This window comes from Protopterus annectens, chromosome 7.part0, assembly GCF_019279795.1.
Source record: "Protopterus annectens isolate FY-2018-M chromosome 7.part0, PAN1.0, whole genome shotgun sequence".
Classification (NCBI taxonomy): Eukaryota; Metazoa; Chordata; order Ceratodontiformes; family Protopteridae; genus Protopterus; species Protopterus annectens.
The window spans coordinates 1,816,310,402-1,816,333,002 of record NC_056739.1 but is presented as its reverse complement, the minus strand read 5'-3'; the positions used below and the strand labels follow the sequence as shown (position 1 = coordinate 1,816,333,002).

At 37.9% G+C, this 22,601-nt stretch overlaps 1 protein-coding gene across 1 annotated transcript in view; it reads right to left on the bottom strand.

Moving 5' to 3' along the window:
* Positions 1-18,323: 18,323 nt before the first annotated feature.
* The window catches only part of RGMA (repulsive guidance molecule BMP co-receptor a), a 225,250-nt gene continuing 220,972 nt past the window's right edge, over positions 18,324-22,601 (bottom strand). The window contains exon 4 of the mRNA XM_044078330.1: positions 18,324-22,554. Coding sequence (XP_043934265.1) covers positions 21,859-22,554 — 696 coding nt within the window. The 3' untranslated portion in view covers positions 18,324-21,858. The remainder of the gene's footprint in view (positions 22,555-22,601) is intronic.

Below are 22,601 nucleotides of genomic sequence, written 5' to 3'. Positions count from 1 at the left end.
ATAATCGTGTTAAGGTTTTTCAATTGTGAGTCTATGGGGACCAGACATACAAATTTGTTTTAATTATTGCTCTTAGTTGTGTAAGAATTGGTGAGTAATTCCAGTTTACTTTCAATAACTTACGCCAGTCAGATAAAGGCAAGTCAAGATATTTCAAAACATCTCCTACTTTTAGATTTTTAATTAAAGGATAGTTTGTTAAGTTCAAAAGTTTATTGTCCAATAATATATTTGGGTTTAGATGAATTGGCTGAACATGGTGCGAGATCTTTTCTAGTTTACACATTTTGAGTAAGGTTTGGAAATCTCTAATCTTTTGTTTAAATACTGTAGATATATTTTTAATAAATAAACTATCCAGAGAGATAAAGGGAATAGCTTCAGGATTTAAATTATTAGAAATGACATAATTATACCATAATTTTATCCATAAAGATTGATTTGGATAGGAAGTGTTATTGAATTTAGAGATAGTAAGAAGTTTATTGGATGAGACAATCAAATAATAGAGATAAAGATTAGGTAAACCCAAACCTCCCTTGTCCTTCGAAAATGCCAATCTAGAATAAGAAATTCTAACAGATTTAGGGAACCATATGAATTTTGCCAAAGCTTTATTTACAGACTCAAAAAAATTTTTTGAAATTATCTGATCAGATGATGAGAATTGGTAAAGAAATTTAGGCAGAATATTCATTTTAATAATGGCCACACCCTTGAAAGAAATGAAAGGTTTAGATGCTTCCATCTGTCCATATCAGACAATATAGAGTTCCATAATTTATTAATATTATTTTGAAAGGAAGATTTATTATTGTGTTCTAAATTGATTCCTAAATATTTTATATTATAAATAAACTGAAAATGATCGTCTGGAAACAAAAAAGATTTGTGTGCTAAATGATTTAAGGGAAAAATATGAGTTTTTGTAGAATTTAAAAGATAGTTGGAAACCAAAGAAAAATAATCAATAGAATTCATTATTTTTCTGTAATCAGATAATGGAGTTTGAAAGTAGATTACTAAATCATCCAAAAAGCAGAGAAATGAATATTAGTATTAAGAATTCTAGGGATGTTATGAAAAGTATTTTGAGTGATAAACAATAGCAAAGGTTCTAAATAAATGTTGAAAAGAAAAGGGGACAATGGACAACCCTGTCTTGTTCCTTTAGTGATCTTTATCGGAGCAGAAAATTGACCATTACTGTATAGTCTAGTAAACATATTCTTGTATAAAACTTTTAAAAAATTTATAAAGAATAAGGGAATATTAAAACATAACATAGTTTGAAATAGAAAGTTCCAACATACTCTGTCAAAGGTATTTGATGCATCTATAATCAAAGCATATATAGGGTTTGGATTTTTCTTAATGAGATGAAGTATAGTCTCTAAAGATAGAGTATTATCCCAAGCATGTCTCTGAGACATAAAACCTGATTGATCTGACGAGATAATTGAGGGTAAAATCCGTTTCAATCTGTTAGCCAGAATAGATGACAGAATCTTAATATCCACGTTAATTAAAGAAATGGGTCTATAATTTACTGGGTCAGATTTATCTTTATTATTTTTAGAATTAGAATGGTTTTGGATGTGTTCCAATGAATATCTGAGATATCATTAACTCTTATATGATTGTAAACTTTAAATAGAAAGGGAAGAACTACCAATTTGAAAGTTTTGAAAAATTCTGGAGTAAAACCATCAGGTCCCGGAGATTTACCCAATTTAAGATTATCTATTGAATCCGAGATTTCTTGTATTGATATAGGGGTAGAAAGTAGTTTTGCTGATTATCATTAAGTTTAAGGAACTGCAAAGAGTCTAAAAAGAGTTTTGAGTGATTATCTTTAACAGAATTAGAAGAACCTGAATATAACTCAGTGTAAAGAGAGGTGAAAAGTTGAATAATCTCTTCATCAGTATTATATAATCTGTTATTATAAGATAAAGATGTAATATTTGGATTTCTGAAGTTAACTTTAATAATTCTCGCTAACAATTTAGATGGAACCTGGGCCCACTCTGAATATGAAGCAAGTAGCTTTGTTCAGCTAAGGAGAGGTTATTTTGGTGAAGCAGAATTAAATCTTTCTGACAATCAAAAATTTGTTTTTCTAAAGTAGCATCATAGTTCAGACTAAGATGATTTTCCAACGAAGAAATTCTTGATTTTAAGAATTCCTCTTTCTTAAAGTATTGTTTTTGAAAAAGCAGCTTTACTAATAAATAAACCTCTTAATCTTGCTTTACATGCAGCCCATTGTATGTCATAAGGAATGTTAGATGATTCAAGACTATTCACCATTTCATTTAGGATTTCTGAAGCTTGTTTGCAAATATCTTCATTTGACAATAAGTTATTATTTAAGGTCCACTTATTAAACATAGTTTTATTTTTGATATTGGGTTTTATGTTCAATTTTAGTGAAATTCTTGAGTGATCCGAAAAGAATCTGGGTTCTGTAGTAAAGTCCACAATATATTTTGAAATATAATCTGAAATTAGAAAGAAGTCTAATCTGGACCACGAATGATAGCACTTAGAATAATAAGTATATATATATCATTCTTGTTTATACTTTTAACAGTCACGGAGGGATCTATTAAATTATATTCTGTCATCAAATCATTTATAGCCAGAGTAGATTGAAGATTATAGGTGACAGTGGAGCGAACGATCAATTACAGGAGTTGTAACTGCATTCCAGTCTCCACCCGCTATGATATGATGATCCTTATAGGATGCAAGAATATTGTAAATTTTTTAAATGAACAAATGTTGTGAATTACATGGGCCATATAGATTTAAAATTAATAAGGGTTTGTCCAAACCAGCAATAGAAGCGTAAATAAGCACCACCTCCCTCATCATCAAATTTCTCATCATTAATATTCCCAATGAATTTTTGTTTAATGATTATAGCTACACCTCTGGAGTTAGATGAGTCACCTGAAGCTATAATCTTTTGATCCATTTTTTTTAACTCTTTATTCCAATCAATACGTGAAATATGGGTCTCTTGAATAAAACAAATGTTAGCCTGTGATTTAAAGATCATATGAAATAATAGTGACTTTTTCGCTTTATCTTGAATGCCTCTAACATTCCAAGAATCTAAAATTATGTCAACAGGCATATTCTACAAGTATAATCATTATTGATGCTATAAAAGTGAACTCAAGGTGCAAATCCAACACAACATTAAAAAGAAGAAGAAAAAATAAAAGAAAAACAGTCTTTAAGTATTCAAGCAAGTCATCAAATAACATTTGTTGAAAAAAAAAGAAAAATTTTTTTTTAAGAACCATGAAATGTATAATAATAACCTTTATCCTAACCCTAGTGCCTACCCACCAATCCCCCTGTGATAAAGGAAGAGCAGAAGAACATAAAAAAAACATTGTAATTATAGATAATAATAACCTCAAGTTAGAATACAAATTACTCAAAGGAAGCCTAACATAACATAAAGTCCGAGTAATACTACTAAAAATATATACAAAATTAACTAATTTCAAGACGTCCAACATGCTTAATCCCTACTTCTAATACTAATCTAAAGCTCCTATCCTTAAATTGAAATTTATAGTGATTAACTGTATTTCCTCAAGTATTTCAAGAGAAAGAGAAACAAGTAAATAATAAATAAATCACACTCTGCTTAACTAGAACACTCTATCATAAGAAGTAATACAATTAAAACTGAAAGATATGTAAGATAACATATATAAGTATAACAAAACCAACTGGTAACATTATAATATAAGTAAATAAGCATAGCATTACTGAACTAAAGATAATAGTCATGCACTATCTACTGAACCTTCTTTAGTATTTTAGTGATAATTTCATTAATCAACATGACCATTAGTATGATAAAAGCACTAATACCTGTAGAATAAGTATTTAGTTATAGTTCAAATAAAGCAAAAAAACAACTGCCAAGCAACCATATCTCAAAATGAAAAACAATTCAGTCTGGAGATGCATCTATTAACTAGATAATAGTAGTACAGGAACTATTCAAAATGAAATATTATAAGCTGTAAGGTTTTAACACTAGTTAATATACATGAATAAAGTATAATTATATTATTAAATAGTAACTTAAACAGCATCATATATATTGGACTGAATGGACAACAATGTGCATGCATATAATTTTAAATCTACTGTTTGAATATTTTACTAATAACTCTGTTAGGTTATGTAGCCATACTATTCTTGTAAGCTATAGATGTAACATAGCAAAACAGCATGAAAAGACAAGGCTTTTAAAGTAAACATTTTGAACATCTAATTAAAACAGAAACAAGCAAGCTAAATGCAGTAAATCTAAGGGCTTAAATATATACAGGTAGATTCAGCTAATCATATTAAAGATAGTTATTTCAAACCTTTCAAATAAGTAAAGGCTTTCTTAAACATAAACTACTAATCATAAATATCACATCCAGCCTCTGAGAAGAGAGAGAGCAGAGAATAGAAAGAACATGAAACTTTCATATGAACAGGTATACTTTGTAACATTTGTCAAATTAAACACTTCAGTATAATATAAAACATTGTATGAAAAAATATTCTGAATAGGAAAATATGTTCATTTCTTTACACATCCTTTAGAATTTTAATATATAAAACTAACCTGTTCATTTGTTTCCAGAAACATTTTCACTCTGCTTTATGAAAGTAGCAGCTTGCTTTGAAGTCATGCAGACACACTAAAAGTCACTGAATATATTATGTGACATGAATCTGTTTAAATTTAAAAAGCAACCTTCATTTATGAAGAGAAAACACTTTAAATAATAGCCAGATCTATTAAAAAGTTAGTGCTATTGAATACTTGTTGAAAACAAGCAGACTTGTGTATTTGAAACTGTCCTTCTTTCCTCACAGATGATGACATCACCATCCATCTCAGAGAGACTGTAGTTTGCGAATGTTCATGCAGAGCATCAGCTGGAACTCTGAGGGGAAAATTTTCTTGCTAGAATGTTGAGATGGAATGTTTTTCCCTCCAAAAATCATTTAGCTTACACAGAAGGCTGTAACTCAAAAGCTTGTAGTAAAATTAACATATTATCTATTTACACAGCAAGCATATGTGAGAGAAAGAGAAAAAAGTAAATACAGCAATTTAAATGCTTCTATTAATCCACACAAATCTAACAAGCATATATCCTGTCACTGCACACTGTCACACCAAATCTATCATGTGTAAATTACATGACAAGTTCTTAAGCTAATATAATTATGTCACACCAGAATTACAAATCATGTAACACAAATACTGTCAGAGTAAAGAAATGAAAAATCAAACCTTATTGTAGTTCTTTAACAGTAGAATATTAAGATACAGTGTCAGGAAGCTTTTTAAATGTTTTAAGAAAAATGTCTTTTGCATCTTTAGGATCTGAACATACAAATCTTTTGTCATTAGCTGTGAAAGACAAGGTATTAGGATAAGCCATTCAAAATCTAATCCCTCTTTTTATCAAGTCAGCACAATAGGGAGCTAGTTTTTGTCTATTTAATTTGATCTGTGCAGGAAGATCTTGGGAAAATGATAGTTTGTGAGACTTCCATATGAATTGTTTCTTTGTTTTAGCAGTTTCTAGGATCTGGAAAGTGTCTTGAAAGTTTAGTAACTTAGTATAAATTAACCTTGGTGTAGAAGAATCTTGCTTTGTACGCAGTGCTCTGTGTGCTCTCTCTACAATTATAGATTTTGAAGAAGCTTCACAATTTAACAGTGTTTCAAAGATATTTTTAGTCACAGATAACAAGTTTTTATTGTCATAAGATTCAGGTAAACCACAAATAATGATGTTATTTCTTCGACTCCTGGCTTCCAGATCCAATATTTTAGCTTGTAAATCTGAAATAGTTTTATCTCTAGATTTAAAGTCACTTTCCAATAAGTCTGTTTTAACTTCCAAAGCTAAGATTTTATTTTCAATAGTAACAATACTATCGTTTATTTGCTTTAAAGATTTACTAAAGTCTGCAAACTGTTCTGAAAAGTTTTGTATAGCACTTTGGATTGGTTTTAATGCTATTTTTAGTTCTTCTAAAAGGAAATTTGAGCCATTTAAATCTTTATTACTTACATTAATAGTTTCTGTAGGTTGTCTAGATGATTTCAGTCTTTTGAACCTGAATCTTTTCAGGAGAGAGCATTGAAGTATATTTGGCCTTTGTAGGCTGAGTCTCCATGGAGTCAGATTTTGTAGCCATGCCCAGAAATGGAATGCAGTCAACAGGATACCAGGAACCAGGAACAGACTGGAGCAGTAGGAGTCCCAGCAGCAGAGAGACCAAGAATGTTCTGAGGTAAAATAAATCCCAGGATAATAAGTCCAGAAGAAAAAATAATCCAAATGCGTAGAAAAAGATTTATAAAATCTTTTAGTATAAAAATTTGAGGAAAAAGGTTGATATAAAGTTGTAAAAAAAAACAAAAGTTAAATAGCTGTGAGGAGCTCAGAGAGTAAGGACTAGACTAGTCGGCGGCCATCTTGGAATCATGTTTTTTTTTTTTTTTTTTGAGGTTTCTGTGTTATACAGCTAGGAACAGTAATAGTGTGCATTACTATAATTGTCTGTTTACAGTTGAAACCATTTTCTAGAGTCTGCTTGCTCCTTGATCTGTTTAAAACTTTCATTTAGTGGCTACAGCTAGGAACTGTAATTTTTCCCACCCACCCTCGCTAGTGTTGTGGTGTTGTTATAATTGGTGGCTTTGCAGTTGCCCACCCATACTGTATATTTGATCTGTGACACTCCTACTAGTCTAGTGTCATTAGTTCATTCAATCTAAGAGAGAACATTTGTGAAGGCCAACCCACACAGATTATTAATGTTGAAAACCTCTGTTCCAGCTTTCTCCATTTCCACTTTTACTGAAAAAAAAATTTCAAGCTTGCTTCCCCCCTTTCCTGTGGCAGGTCTTGTCCAGGTACGGATTTGCTGTGTCCAGGACTGTTTATGAACTCCTGAGACCCCCCCCCCCACATTTAACTAGGGTTAAACTATTCCTGGTGCCATAAAGTCTGCTTTTTCCCTTGCAATTAGCCAGCTTTTTCGTTTTAGCACTCAAATATGTTTCTTTGAGCACAGCACTTGTTCAGAACTCATTGTAAGCACTAAATAAGTTACAAATTACTACAGCACTCAACTTTCCTCACTTGTCTAGAGGAAAACAGTTTTTAGTACTTAACAAATAAGCACCTATTCAGGCATGTCTAAAGATCAGTTCCCAGTGTTTTCTCCTGTCTACCTGATAAATCTGGTCCTCTTGGGACAATGCAGCAATTGCCTCATGTACACAGACAACCCTCTCCTCCTACCATCCAACACTACGACCTGTGAGAGATTCACTTAAATAGCCAAACTGGAAGCAAAGCTCTCTTCAGCGAAGACGGGACTAGACAGTCAAGAGGAGAAGGTAAACACTTGCACCACACTCATCACATAGTCCCTCAAAACCTACACCACCAAAACACACACACAAGCACAAAACACACACCTACATTCGCAGAGGCTCTCAGTAAAAATCTGCCCAAACAGAGACCTCCAAAGCAGAAATGCAAGCAACCTCTGCCCCCCCAACACAACCCAAATGACACACAGCCCACATAATCAGTGTGCCACTCAACTACAACCCATAAGTCATAACGTACCCAACACTCTAGTCATAGGTGACTCTATAGTCAGGCACACTGATGTTCCATTCACCTGGCTAAACAAGGAAAAAGTTACTGTCACAGCTGCTTGTCGGGTGCCAGGATCCGCCACATAATGCACGCACTAAGGTCACTCCACAACAAGTACAAATAGGACTCTGTCATTGTCCATGTTGGTGTGAATGACCCGAGACATACCTCCCTGGGCTACATGAAAAGAGATAGGGAGGAGCTCTCTGATCTTGTAGCCCAGGCAGGTATGACTCTAGTCCTGAGTAGCATCCTGCCATCACCCAGAATGATACCACAGTACAAAGACAAAATGATTGACTAACAATTGGCTAAGCTTCTGGTGTCATTCTAAGGGAATCTAGTATCTGTTTGCCTGGGATGACATGATCGACAGACCACGCTGCTTTGCTAGAGATGGCCTGTACCTGTCACCCTTGTATTCCAGATACTGGTAAAGGCTTTTGCCATCCCTATAGTGCCTTTTTTAGGCAAGGTTCAAATGACAAATTCACCACTGTAACAGGTACAAGCAAGCAAAATCTGAGGGTAATGCTACTCAATGCTAGAAGTCTAACCCTCAAAATGCACTCACTTGAGGAACTCCTTAAAATGGAGAACATTAATATCTGTGCAGTGGCAGAGAACTGGTTCAAAGCTCCAGAGAGCACCCCTGCATTACCAGGCTGTAATTCATACCACACCTTTCGGCCACCAAACCTTGACCGAAACACTAAAGCTGGAGGCATGTCCATATTCATTAAGGATATCCACACCTCCAAGCTAGTTGCTCAGCATAATGCATCTGAGATTATCCAAGTTCAACTAACTCTGGGCAAAACCGCAAACCAGATTGTAGCTTGCTACAGACCCCCCACCATGGCCCAGGATTTTCACTCCTCATTTCTTGATACACTGGAAAATATTAAGGTACAACCCAACACTCTAATAATGGGTGATTTCAACTACCCTACCATTAACTGGGATAACTACTCGTGTACCAACTCTTTTACTCAACGTTTTCTGGAAATCAATTCCAATGCCTTGGATCAACTTATCCACACCCCCACCAGGGGCAGCAATATCCTTGACCTGGTCATCACCAACATGGGTGACTGGTGTTCCACACCAGAGGTCATCTCCTAGTTGGTCAGATCTGACCACAAGCTAATCACACTAGACATCCACAACCCGCTCCCACTCCCCAATTAGGAAAACAATCGTAAAAAATTTCTCCAACGCCAATTTCACGCTTCTTAAGACAGAAGTGGCAAACTTCACGACACCCATGCAGATGGACAATAGAGGTACGACTGCTGAATCCTACATAAATGCACTTTATAATCACTTACACGAGTGCATGGATCGTGTTATCCCTAACGGAACCAAAATGCTATCCTCCAAAAAAAGGAAGCCAATCTGGTGGTCTTCTGCCATAAACAAATTCTACAACAGAAGAAAGAAACTGTTGCAAAAAAAAGAGTAAAATCCCATGATTGGAGGAACTCCCTGGTCAGCCTCAGTAAGAAGCTGTGATCCCTCATAAAATCCACTAAAGCTGGATATGAAAACAAAATCGCCACTGATTCTAAAGACAACCACAAAGCATTCTATAGCTATGTCAAGAATCTCAATGGCAACACTCAGATCTGCTCTGAGTTACAGCACAATGACACAAAATATACAGAACCAACTGATATTGCCAACATCCTGGCAGATAGGTTCAGTGCTATCTTTACCCTCCTCTCACCCCCTAAAGGGCCCATCTTTATACTGGAAGAATGCAACGTTCCTGTAATCACGGCTGTGCAGGTAAAAACTTCACTCTCCAAAGCCAAGAACACAGCATCCATGGGTCCTGACAACATCCCAGGCTGCCTTCTACACGAACTACAGAATGAACTGGCAACCCACCCAAGTACCATGTTCAATCACAGCCTGATCTCAGGCTTTGTGCCCATTGAATGGCACACCACGACTGTTATCCCACTCCACAAAGGGGGGGACCACAACAGACCTCGTGAACTACCACCCCATTAGCCTGATGAGCCTGGCCTGCGAGGCCATGGAACGCATCATCATGGAACTCAAACAAAGACATTGGAGATTTCCAAACTCTGGACCCCACACAGTTTGGGTTTGTAAAAGCAGATCATGTCTCCTAAACTTGATAGACTTCTATGAAGTAGTCACCAAAGCCATAGATGAGAGCAAGGTGGTTCACACAGCCTATCCAGATCTCGCCAAGGTGTTCAACACCATCCCCAACTCTGGAATTATAGATTAACTCACTAAACTAGGTATAAATCCTATGTCACAAGATGGGTTGCCAACTGGCTTACTGACAAAATCCACACTGTGAAAGTAGCAGACTCCAAATCAGACTTCAGACCAGTGACAAGTGGCGTACCACAGGGTTCAGTCCTGGATCCTTTTCCTGTTTAGTATCTACTTCTCTGAAGTGCAGGCTAACACAGAAGGTCTTTGGCTAACTAAATTCGCAGATGACTGCAAACTACCAACGATGTGGACATCCTACAAAAGAGCCTCACTGAGACAGATGCCTGTTGTCAAAGCCATGGTCTCAAGCTCAATGCCAAAAAGTGCATTGTCATCCCCTTTGGTAAAAACCCTGTACCCATGAATTACCACATAGGCGGTAGTCTACTTAGCACAGAAAGTGTGATAAGAGACCTTGGGACACAGGTGAACGATAGTCTCTTCTTTGATAATCACATCACCACAGTGGTCAGGAAATCCTTCTACGTGGCACACCTCATCACAAAAGGTTTCTCATCCAGGAAAAAAAAGAGGTCATTGTTCCCCTCTACTCATCACTCATTAGGCCCATTATAGAGTAAAACACCCCTTTTGGTATGTACCTCACAAGACATCTACAACAACTGGAAAGGCCACAAAAATACCTCACAAAAGAGGATTACTGGCCTCAAACGGAGGCCTTACGCAGACCGACTCAAAAAACTCCAGCTTTACTCAGTCACATATTGCCTACTCAGAGGCGATCTCTGCCCAACATGCAAAGCCATGTCAAACTCAGAGCTGTTGAACATGCTCCACTTAAAGAAATCCCAATCTGTCAGAGCTACACTCTCTAGGGACCTAAACCTTGTCACCACAATACACAGAACATGCTGGAGGGATAGATTCCTGTCCCAGAGACTTCCCATACTCTGGAACAGGCTACCTAGGTAAAACAGTGCTCCTCATTAGCACCCTTCAAGAAAAATCTTGATGATTGTATGGGTAATAGGAAATTCACCCCGTGGATCACTTCTGTGGTTCTGCTTGACAGGGACACAGGAAAATAATTTTCTTGGGGGGCGAAAGCCAGGGTACCTTTTTGGCTAGGCTTGTATGGGCCCTAGGGCCAATAGCCTAGTACCAACCTATGAACCTATGATTTTTTGCTTGGGAGTGTTTTCACAGATACCTTTGTACTCCAAAGAATTCTTTCTCTGCTAGATGCCAAATGTTGGAGGTGTGATAGGGAATAAAGAGGTAACTTATGTGTGTTTTGGAAGTGTAAGGAATTGGCAGACTTTAAAAATTCTGTAGAGTGCACTCTGTCATAAGTATATGGTGAGCAAATGGATGTAACTAAGGAAGTTATTTTTTGAGCTGGAATACAGGACCTGAATTGCCTAGCCAAAGTAAGGCCTTGTTAAGTTTAATTCTGGTGGATGCCAAAAAAATCAATCATAAAAGTACAGTTGTGTACACTTACCATAAATGTAGATGTTCGAGTGTATTCACTGTTGCAGTCATTACATTTGGGTAATCTGCTGGCAGGTTGCCCTCAGTCAGCCTGAATTCCAAAGTTGTGGGTCTTGCGTCGGTTGCTGTCTTCTCTTCCATGACGTCAGGTCGTCAGGGGTATAAAACATGCAGCTGACCCGATTTTCTTTAGTTTTTCTTGCCCCCGATGTCAGGTGCCCCCAAAAAGGTAGCAATATTATATATTTGTATATATCTACATGCATCAGTATAAACTTTGTCTTCATCTACAAGCAAATACACCACATAGGTTGTAGAAGATAGAGAAGGAAAGGTAAACTGTAGAATGACAGGGGGATGGTGGGAGGGTAACCTGGACTGCAACAGTGAATACACTCGAACATCTACATTTATGGTAAGTGTACACAACTGCACTATGTTCTTCGTGTTTCACTGTTGCAGTCATTACATTTGGACAGAATCCCAAAGCTATGGTTGGGAGGCTGGAGCTAAACAGCATTAGGTGAGGCTATAAGGCCCTGCAGCACTGCAGTGGCAAAGCCTGCCCTGGACTTAAGAGTAGAGAGGCAAATAGTAATGATTTGTAAAGGTGTGAACAGAACTCAAGTAGCAGCCTCTAGAATGTCCTTGGTTGGTACTCCTCTGAGAAAGGCTGGTGGAGCGAGACCTAATGCCCTTGGGCACAGGCTTGCCATGGTGTAAGTAGCAGAAACAGATGCAATGGCTTATCCACTTTGAAATAGCCTTTCCTTCTGATCCTGCAGCATATGACACTAGTAATTGATCAGTTTTTCTTAGAGCTTTAGTCCTGCTCTAGTAGAATCTTAGCTGTCTGTGTACATCCAAGGAATGCAGAATTCTCTCCCCTTTGTTCTGCGGATTTGGATAAAAAGTTGGCAGAAGAATTGTTTGGTTAACAGCCACAATGAAAATGACATTAGGCATAAAAGTAGGATTTGTCCTCAGAAACATCCTGTCTGGGTAAAATATGATAAAAGGCTCTACAGCCACGAGGGCCTGTAGCTCTGAAACTCTTCTTGCTGAAGTAATTGCTATTAGCAGAGCTGTCTTCCATGATAAGAACTTTATATCAGTGGTAGCAGCTGGTTTAAATGGAGGCTGGGTGAGCTTTTTCAACACATAATTGAGGTCCCAAGCAGGTAATGGTGATATTCTAGGAGGCCTTAAATTTTTGGCTCCTCTAAGATACTGCTTTAGTAAAGGATGAGAAAAGACTGGTGGCTCTGTATTGTAATGAGCCAAAATGGCAGAGGCATGGATTTTGATTTATGAGAAAGATAGGCCTTTGTCAAGCATCTCAGTTAAGTGTAATATCCGAGGAATATGTGGTTCTGCTATATCAGTTCCTTGTGCTCTATTCCAAGCACAGAATCTCTTCCATTTGTCAGCATAACATTTTCTAGTACTAGACCTTCTGACTTCCAAAATGACATCCATCACAGCTTTACTGAGAGGTGTCATTTGTATGATTACAGGATTAGCCATGCTGCCAGGTTCAGAGTCTGTAGTTGATTGTGCAGGATCCGATTGTTTTGCTGGGACAGTAGTTGTGGTTTTTGAGGCAAGGTCCAAGCTGGGTATTGAGACAAATTCCTTAGGATTGGGTACCAGTATTGGCGGGGCCAGTCCGGGGCAATTAATACCATCTTTGGCTTCTCTTATCTGACTTTAAGGAGGACCTTGGGTAGAAGAGGCAGAGGAGGAAAGGCGTAAACTGATAGGTTTTTCCAACTGAAGGATAGGGCGTCCACTTTCCATGCTTGTCTGTGCTAAGTCCTTGTGCAGAATCTTTTCAGTTGATAATTTTGAGGAGAGGCAAATAGGTCTATGTCTGGGCTCCCCCATGTCTCTGTTATCATGCTGAAGACTTGCGGATTTAGTTTCCACTCGTGAGGATCCATAAGGTTTCTGCTTAAATCGTCTGCCAGAGTGTTTTGTTTTCCTGGCAGGAATTGAGCTTGAAGATTTATTTGGTAGGTCAAAGCTGTGTCCCACAGTGCCATGGCTAATCTGCAAAGGGGGTATGAGTGTGTGCCCCCTTGCTTGTTTATATACCACATGACTGTGGTGTTGTCCATCTTTATCAGTAGTTGTCCTGGATGAAGCAAGTCCTTGAAGGCTGTTAGGGCATTTTGAACAACTAGCATCTTTTTCTGGTTGATATGTAGATGCATTTGATTTGGTGCCCATATGCCCTGAATGCATCTTCCTGCCATGTGGGCCCCCCAGGCATAATCTGATGCATCTGTTAAGGTTTGGCTAGCAGGGGATATAGTGAAGGGCCGTCCCATGTTTTGGTGACATGCCTTTGGCCACCATAGAAACTCCTGTTGCAGGCAGGGAATGAGAGGAATCATTGCTTTCAGACTGTGTGAATGTCGACTCCATAAACTTTTTAGGTACCACTGAAGTTTCCTCATATGCAGTCTTGCAAATGGAATTAGTAGGATGCAGGATGTCATGAAGCCCAGAGCCTGCAGAATTTGTCATGCAGAAGACTGGGCTTTTGTTGCCATCAGTTTGAAGTAAGTAGTCAGTTGCCTTTGTTTGTTTGGTGTGAGGTAAGTCATCTGGGCAGTTGTATTCAAGCTTGCACCCAGGAATGTTATCTTTTGAGAGGGTACCAGTTGTGATTTCTTTTCGTTTACTGTGAACCCTAGGCATGTTAGAAGCCTTTTCACAAATGCCAGGTGCCGTAGAAGAGTGTCCTTGTTCTCTGCTTGAATGAGACAGTCATCCAGGTAAGGATATATCTGAATACTTTTGTCTGCAAAATGCAATTACTGGTGCCAGGCACTTTGTAAAGACACTGGGTGCAGTAGATAAGCCAAAGGGCAGTGCAGAGAATTGGTAATGCATTAAGCCAGCCTTGAATCTGAGGTATCTTCTGCACGACTGTCTTATTGGGACATGCAGGTATGCCTCTTTTAGGTCTAAAGTCACCAGCCAAGCATTCTTTCCCAGCATGGGAAGAAGCTGTTGCAAAGTGAGCATTTTGAATTTTGGAATGTCCAGGTATGTGTTCAAAATCAATAAATCCAGTATTGGCCGCTAGGCCTTGTCCTTCCTGGGTACCAAGAACAGCCTTGAGTAAAAACCTTGTCCTTTTTCCTGTTCTGGTACTGTCTGAATGGCCCCCATATCCATGAGGGATGAAACCTGTTTCTGTGCCTCTGCCCATTGATTTTTTGGCAGATCTGGCCAACCATTTGTCATTGGCAGAGTGTGGAAATGGAATCTGTATCCCTGTGATACGATGTTTAGTACCCACTTGTCCTGGGTTATTAACTGCCAATTCTAGCAAAAAGTGCTAATTTCGCCCCCCTATGGGTGCTGCCAAAAGATAAGTGCTTGGTATAGGCAGAGGGAAGTCATTGGGATTGCTTTCTGTAGGTTTGCGCTTCATCTCCTCCAGATTTGGAGGTGGATGCACCCCATTGCTTTGACCTGTATGAGTTTTGAGCCTGGTACCTGGAACCCTTAGGGTGTCTGGATTTGCCCCTTTGAGCTCTGTCTGACACAGAAAAGGACCAATTTTTTGTAGGCCAGTGTCTACTGAATCTTGGTGGCTGCCCTTGTAAGAAATCTTTAACAATTTGCATAGACTTAGCTTTGTCTTCCATTTTCTTTAAAACCTCTTCTGCCTTAATACCAAACAGAGAATCATGCTGTAAAGGTGCATTTAGCAATTTAGCTTTAACATGATCGGGCAAATTTTGTTCCTTTAAACAGGCATGCCTCCTAATCTCAGATCTAGTAACTGCGGTCCTGCAGGAGGCCTCTAAAGAATCAAAACCACATTGCAAAGTATGCTTTCCAACTTGTTCAGCTGCATGCAATAATTCCTGCAATTCTTTATTTTCTGCACATTCTGAAATCAACATAATTTTCTTTTTCAGCAATCCTATAACATGTTGTTGGTACTTAAGCATATGAAATTGACAATTTAAGGCCCTGATTGCCAAGGTTGCAGATGTATAAACGTTTTTCCCCATCTGTCCAGTGTCCTAGAATCTCTGTCAGAGGGGGTAGGGTTTTTTGCTGTTGAGGCCTTAACTCCCTTTGGACCCTGTGAAATAGTTTCAGGATCAGCAGCAGGGTTTCTAAATAAAAAATTTATGTGAGTCAGGGACTCTGTAATATCTGTCAGGCTTACTGGGAGCCAGAGGTAAGGAGTCAGGGGTCAAGCTTGACTCCGAAAACACATCCACAATGTCTAAAACAGGGGGAATGGCTAAAGGCTTGTGCTGAGGGAAAAGGAAATCCTTGAGCCTCTTTTTTGATTCTGAGAAGTCTTGACTCCCCCAGTGAAAATGCTCCCTCAAAGTATGCAGGGTTTCTCCAAATGAATAATCCTCAGGTGAAGATGCAGATGGAATAGACTCCTCAGCATCAGAATCCTCATAGGGAGGTATAGATATTTCCTGATCTGAAGAGGAATCAGAAGAAATAAGAAACCTGATCTGAAGATTCATAATCAGTGTCTTGCCTAGGCCTCTTATCTGGAGGGGGATGGGTACCCCTGATCAAGGTAATAAGGTCTTCAGCCGTTTTGATAATCTGTTTTTTAGGCATAGAGGCCTGTGCACGTGGCTCATGAGTCGTTTTTTTAGATTTAGAAGTTGCTTTTGTCTTTGGTTTTGCAGCTGGTCGGTTTGATGTACAAATGTTGAGGTCTGAATACACCCTCAGAAGCCAGTGCCTGCTCAGCGGCTCCGGACCCATCCGAGGGAGATACATCCGACAGTCCAATACCTTGAGTATCTTGCGGCATGCCGGACTCCACATGGGTGTCAGTAGAGGCCTGCGACTCGAAGGTAGCGGGTATCAGGGGCTGCGAAGGCACCTCACTGAGTACCGGTGACTGGCTTAGGAGAAGCTTTGTCGTTGGTTTTGGATCTCGACTGCCTTTCTCTGTCCTTTTCTTTGCATTTTTTATGTACTCCACTAGTCGGATTCCTATCCGAGGACATTTCTAGGTAGTTAAATCTGTTTCCAAAATACTGTGATGCAAAAATATACCGATGCTTAATAGTGCGTTGGTTAAATCTAGCACAAAACCGACAGCCAGGCACATTGTGATCAGGGCCTAGGCAAGGAATACAGTATAAATGGAAATCTTTCTGAGGAATTTGCTTCCCACAAGTAATACAATTATTAACTTTTTCTGACATTGGTAAAAAGCAAGAAAAAGGTTTCCCCAACAGGGTACTTAGCTTTAGTGAAGACTTCGGTTCTGAAACTCAAACTCGAATATTTCAGTAGTCGGCCGACCGGCACTTGCGAAATGCTTCTGCTTTGGACACTGCGTGGCAAGAAAGACTAAAGAAAATGGCATCGGCTGCATGTTTTATACCCCTGATGACCTGACGTCATGGAAGAGAATCAGCAACCGACACAGGACCCAAGACTTTGGAATTCAGGCCGACTGAGGGCAACATGCCAGCAGATTACCCAAATGTAATGACTGCAACAGTGAAACACGAAGAACATATCGAAACTCAAAGTATAAACCAATTGTATTTGAAGCACTGAATATTGTAACAAAGATAAAAAGAACTGAACTTGTGATCTTTAGAAAACAGTAGGAGAAAATTACACAGAAAAAAAGATATTGTGGGAACAGTATGAGCAGAATAAAGGTTTAAGGGAAGGCATGAACTAAGCAATTTAGGTAATGTTGAACTGATGTTAGTTATTCAAAAGAATGTATGTGATGTATAATGTTTGTAACTGGGAACATGTTGATATGGTTTGTTTTCTTTTATATAAACTTATGCTTGCCTATGTCTTAAGTGACAATTCAGTAAAAGTGTTAAATATAATAAATCATGTCAACTGTAATAATATATATTTACTGCTATCAAAATGTAGTCAAATAACTACTGGATAAACTGGCGGTGAAACTTCCACCTTCAGACGTAAAGGGTATTCTTGTTCTCAGAAGAGAAGGAACACAGTTATTTTCCTTACATTTTCCTCGGATAATGAATTGTAATGGCATATCTATCAACAACAATAAGCTCTACAAACTGTAACCTTTAACACCGTATGTAGTACCTTTGAAAATTTAGTAGTCCCTGGAGGTCAAACTGAATTAAAAATGCAAATAAGTTTTCAATTAAAACATTATGTAGGAAAAGGAAATATGTTCCCTATTGAACTGCTGGGACTCAATACGTAGTCCCAACATGCCAAAAAAATACGACTGAAAATGCAGGAGGAGAAAGTCTCTCTTCTCTTTTAAAACTTTTTTTTTTGCAGGGGGACAAGCCTCCCACAAACACTGAACTTGCATATACCAAACTCTGAGATAATCACACCTCAGAGAAAAGGGGATATTCTAAGAAATGTCAATTTCACTTTTTTTTGGTCATTTCAGTCACTACAATACAGGACATGGCATTGCCGGAACCCTGCCAATCAAATGGTCACCCAGGAAATCAGTTTTCCTTTTGGAAGTCTTACAATTCCGAGATTCCACAGTCAACAAATCAAAACTAGCAGAGTAGATGCAGAAATATCCAGTTTATGGAACTCGCGGAAATATCCAGTTTATGGAACTCCTCAACTACAGTAGTCTTCAAGAACTGAAAATCTCCAATAACTACTTTCAATAACCTTTATTTTTTCTCCTTTAAAATAAGCCCCCCATCTCCACATACCCTCACCAAGTTTTCCAAGTGCCATGACAATGACTGTGTAGACATCTTTATGAGAATAACTGTCGGTTAAAGTTTAACTACAACCGCATATATCGTTCAGTTAAAAATCCCCAACACATCATAACAGTTACTCAGGAAATAAATGCAATTGGAAACACATTAATGACGACACTTGTTTCAAAAAAAACTTTACTTGAGTTTTTCAGATCAATAAATAATTTACATTATGTACATGTAGCAACACTGCACAGTTCTACATACATAGTACATAGCTGAAATGTTCTCTTTTATATATATATTTACATACATATACAAAACATCAGTTTTGCCCTCATCAGGGTGCTGTGCACACCAACTTACAGTTTAACAACTAACCAGAACTCAAATACAATCCAAATAAAGTGCTTTACGTAAAACTGGGAAGTCACAACACTGAATAATATGGAGAATTTGGTATGGCAAAACGGGTTTACTTTCTTCTGCAGATTAAATACGCTTGCCCACCCAAAAGGCAACACCTGCTTTTTATTGAGACAAAGTTGGCATTCTTTTTTCAATATCAAAGATTTTTGAAATGGTCAGTACTTCAAAATTTCAAAAGTCATTTTGACAACAAGAAAACAACTTCTCGTTGTTGCTGAAAGCCTTTTTTTTTTCCGTATATTAGATTTGTTCTCGTTACTCATTCTTACTCAGTTTAACATGCTCAAGATATGGCATCACAGTGTATGAAAAACGTTTCAGTACAAGCAAAAGAGGACCTCAGCAAACAATAACTGCAGGACAGGACACTGTCCATTATTCATGCACATAACCATGTGCGATACAGTAAACCTGCTGAGACCTTTTTGTGTGTGTATGTGGGGGGGGGGGTCAAAAGAAGAATATCATTCCATAAAGGGCACACATTATTAGTTACAAACATAACTTCCTATATGTTCTGCCACACCTAATTTCGACAAAACCTAACTGGATTACATTGGCTTTCACACATTTTCCTGCAATAAAACTGCTACTAAGTTGCTCATTTTAGTGCAAAACACTGGTGAAGACATGGTGGAATATATCATTGTAAAATCCCGCTCGCCGACGAGCATGCATAACTTTGTTTACTTATTCTTGGAAATTAAGGTAGAGCAAGACCAAGTGCTACTTACACAAGTAATTATTATTATTCAAGCATAACAAATGATGATAGCCATATTGAATTATTTCATACATGCCTCCACCACCTACCTTTTTCCAACAGTTACACACATTGTAATCTGCTGTATAACTTGTGGAGGGTTTAGGGCTTTAATTGAGTCACCAAAAGCAAGATCCCTGACACAAAGGTGTATATTTTCGAGGGTGAATCAAATTTTGGTTTGGCTTGTATTCATGTAGAGGAAATGGGAATTCACTTGCTGAACTAGAGGACAAGACTCATCTTCCCATGTATCCCACTACTCTAATGATCAAGGTATTAAACTGTGTGCTGTATGACTAAATCACTACACCAGAGCACAGTTCTCTGGCTGTTCCCAAAAACTCTGTCTGAAGGGTCTTAGCACACCAGTGGGTCACATCAGAATATAAAAAAATATAATCAATTTTACTCCTCATGAACAAATGATATGCTTCAGACTCTAGCCACAACCAACCTTCAAACACTGCATTAAAACATAAGTTGCATTTAAGCTGTAAAAATGTTTTTATAAAATACACTTGTATAGGCACTCTACATTTGGTACACAGATAAGTGTAACCAGGAGTGCTGGTTTGGAAACTTGGCCAAAATGTTTCCATGTTGATACTTTAGCACCATGTTACCATGAGCAACCAGAACTTCAATAAATGAAATATAGCATTCTTTGCTATTTCTTCTCGGCTTTTGCTGCTGGCCTGACTGAAGTGACTAGGATTGAATCAGAATGCCTTATGGTAAAATGCAATGGTTCATACCATGCTCTTTCCAACTTTACCCCTTTAACAAGAGTAAAAGAGGAAAAATTAAAATGCAAGGATGTACATTTGGAAGAATGATGAAAGCACACTTCTACCTAGGCCAAAATAAGGATGAAAAAAATGCTATAAAAACTCCCATTAAAAAAAAAAAAATCATATATCTGATTTAATTATAATAATCCCTCAACTTAGTCTAGCCTTAACTGTGCAAATTATTTTTATATTTGTCAGCAGTCATATGCTCTCTCTTAAAAGATCTAACATACCTAAATATAATAATAGGTAACATGTAAAAAGAGCAGACAATGTACGACCATCCTTCGTCCCAAATAAAACAGAATTTCTGTATCATATTCGTGACTAGTTCATGAACCCAGATTGTAAAAAGGGGAAAACATTAAAATGAAAATAAAAAAGTCTGGGTATTCTGAAACAATGCATAAAGGTGCTGGGGGTTTAAAAGATGGTACAATACTGCTTTCCATCAATTTTCAGTGTTAGGCAGGTGTTTCAGAATTTGGGTGGCACAAGGTTTTTACCAGTCATCATAATGTAATTTTTTAAAGTTTGTTCATTAAACCAGTGTGAGGCGTCTCTCTCCCTCTCTTTAACACCCACTGCCAACATTACATATAATAAATGTAGCACACCATTTTGTATAAGGAAACCAATTCACAAAATACATGGAAATAGATTTTGCCAAGGTACAACTCTCCATATATACAATCACAAGTTTAAGTGTATCTGCTCTATATATTACAAGACATAAATTACATCCAATAACACAAGCTGGACTTTTGTACAATCACCCTTTTGCAAAGCTCTTTATACTACAATGCTATGACAACATTATACCTGCCAATACCTACAGCATCCAAGGTATATGCATGGTCACTTAATGCATTACCTGAGCAATGGAGAGCAATGGATTCCTTCTATCATTTACAAAATGCAAACCACACCACTACAAACAAGCACAAAACACTTGCTCAATTATGTAGTGCTAGGAGCTTTTAAATGCCAGTCACAACATACAATAATAAAAGGAAGCAGTACAGCAAGAACAATGGCTGCTGGTACCAATTCGCTGGCGATGTGTAACTAACATTTACCCCACTTCAACCACAGACAGAAGTTAGCTACCTGCTACTTTCTGGCTCAAGACACTGTTTCTTTTTGAAGTGCCATGAATATAAACAGCCAAAATTTCAACAAACCATCTGTCAGGCCATGAAAAAAAGAATGGTCAACAAATAACACTAACTTTACTAGCTCTTCTACCCACCATCAGCAGGTTTTACCCTTTCTGAATTTAGACAGCTTCTATGGATTTCAGTTTGAAATTGTATTATACAACATTACTATCACATTTTCTTTGGGTAAATGTTTAATAACTACACTCATTTCTCAAGATGCAAGCTGCATTTCACAAAACAGTTAAGTCATTATAAACAGGCAGTGCCAGGTATAACATTTTTGTCTTTAATAATTTATGCAACCAAATAAAGTAAAAACATGTAATGTGAAAATTATCTCAATGTTGTTTTTAGGCAGCAGCAAAATGATTCAAAGGAGATAGAAATGGTTGTCCTGCATAATGCTGCCCCCTTGGACAAAGACTTAATGGACAAAGTAGCATTTGTGGATTAGCTGCCAAAATGATGCTGTGATGGCTGAATAATCAGTCATTTGTGACCCCAACAGTGCATGTACTGATTTATTTTCCTTCCATTTCTGAAGGTTGAGAGACAAACCACAAGCAATTATGGATGCATTAAGCAGAACTGCAACCATAACAATGAAATCAGGAGTACTGGTATGCTGAGTGTATGTTCTATGGCAGAACCTCCTGGGGCAACACCACCTGTTCTTTCAAAAATGTGAATTTTTTCTTTATTTGAGTGTAACATTTTCACATCCTCAAAGGCGTAATAAGCAGCTAAAGTAAAGTTCACATCCCCAGTGGTCAATAAATCAAAAACACAGGACTGGAAGTACAAATCTTCCACAGGGAGCTTTTCTTTACATTTTGAAGTAGCTGTCTCATATGTGAAGGCGTCTGTAGAAGTGGATCCTCTTCTGCGGGGCAGTGTGTTAGTATCAGCCGCTCGTGCACGGAAGGTCCGAAAATCAATCTGCTGACTGACAGGACAGCCCCACAAGCAAAGGTAAAGACCTTGGTTGTCTTTATCAACTGCATTCACTACTTCTTCTGGCATTCGCGCTGCAAAGGTCAGGTAACGACCAACCTGGCGCACAACAATAGTAGTACCAATGTACTTAGCCTGGATCTCAATGTGCTGACCAGGAACTTTCTCTGTAATTTTCAGGCTGTTGGCACCATGTCTATCTCCTCCATTCCTGGAACCATCTGTAAAGGCAGCAGGAAGTTCATCCGTCTCAGCTTGATATACCTTATTTTCGATGCAATCTTGGAAATTTCGGAAAATAATTGTAAGCTGGTGGGGGAGAAAAAAGAACAGAGTATTAATATCACATTTATAAT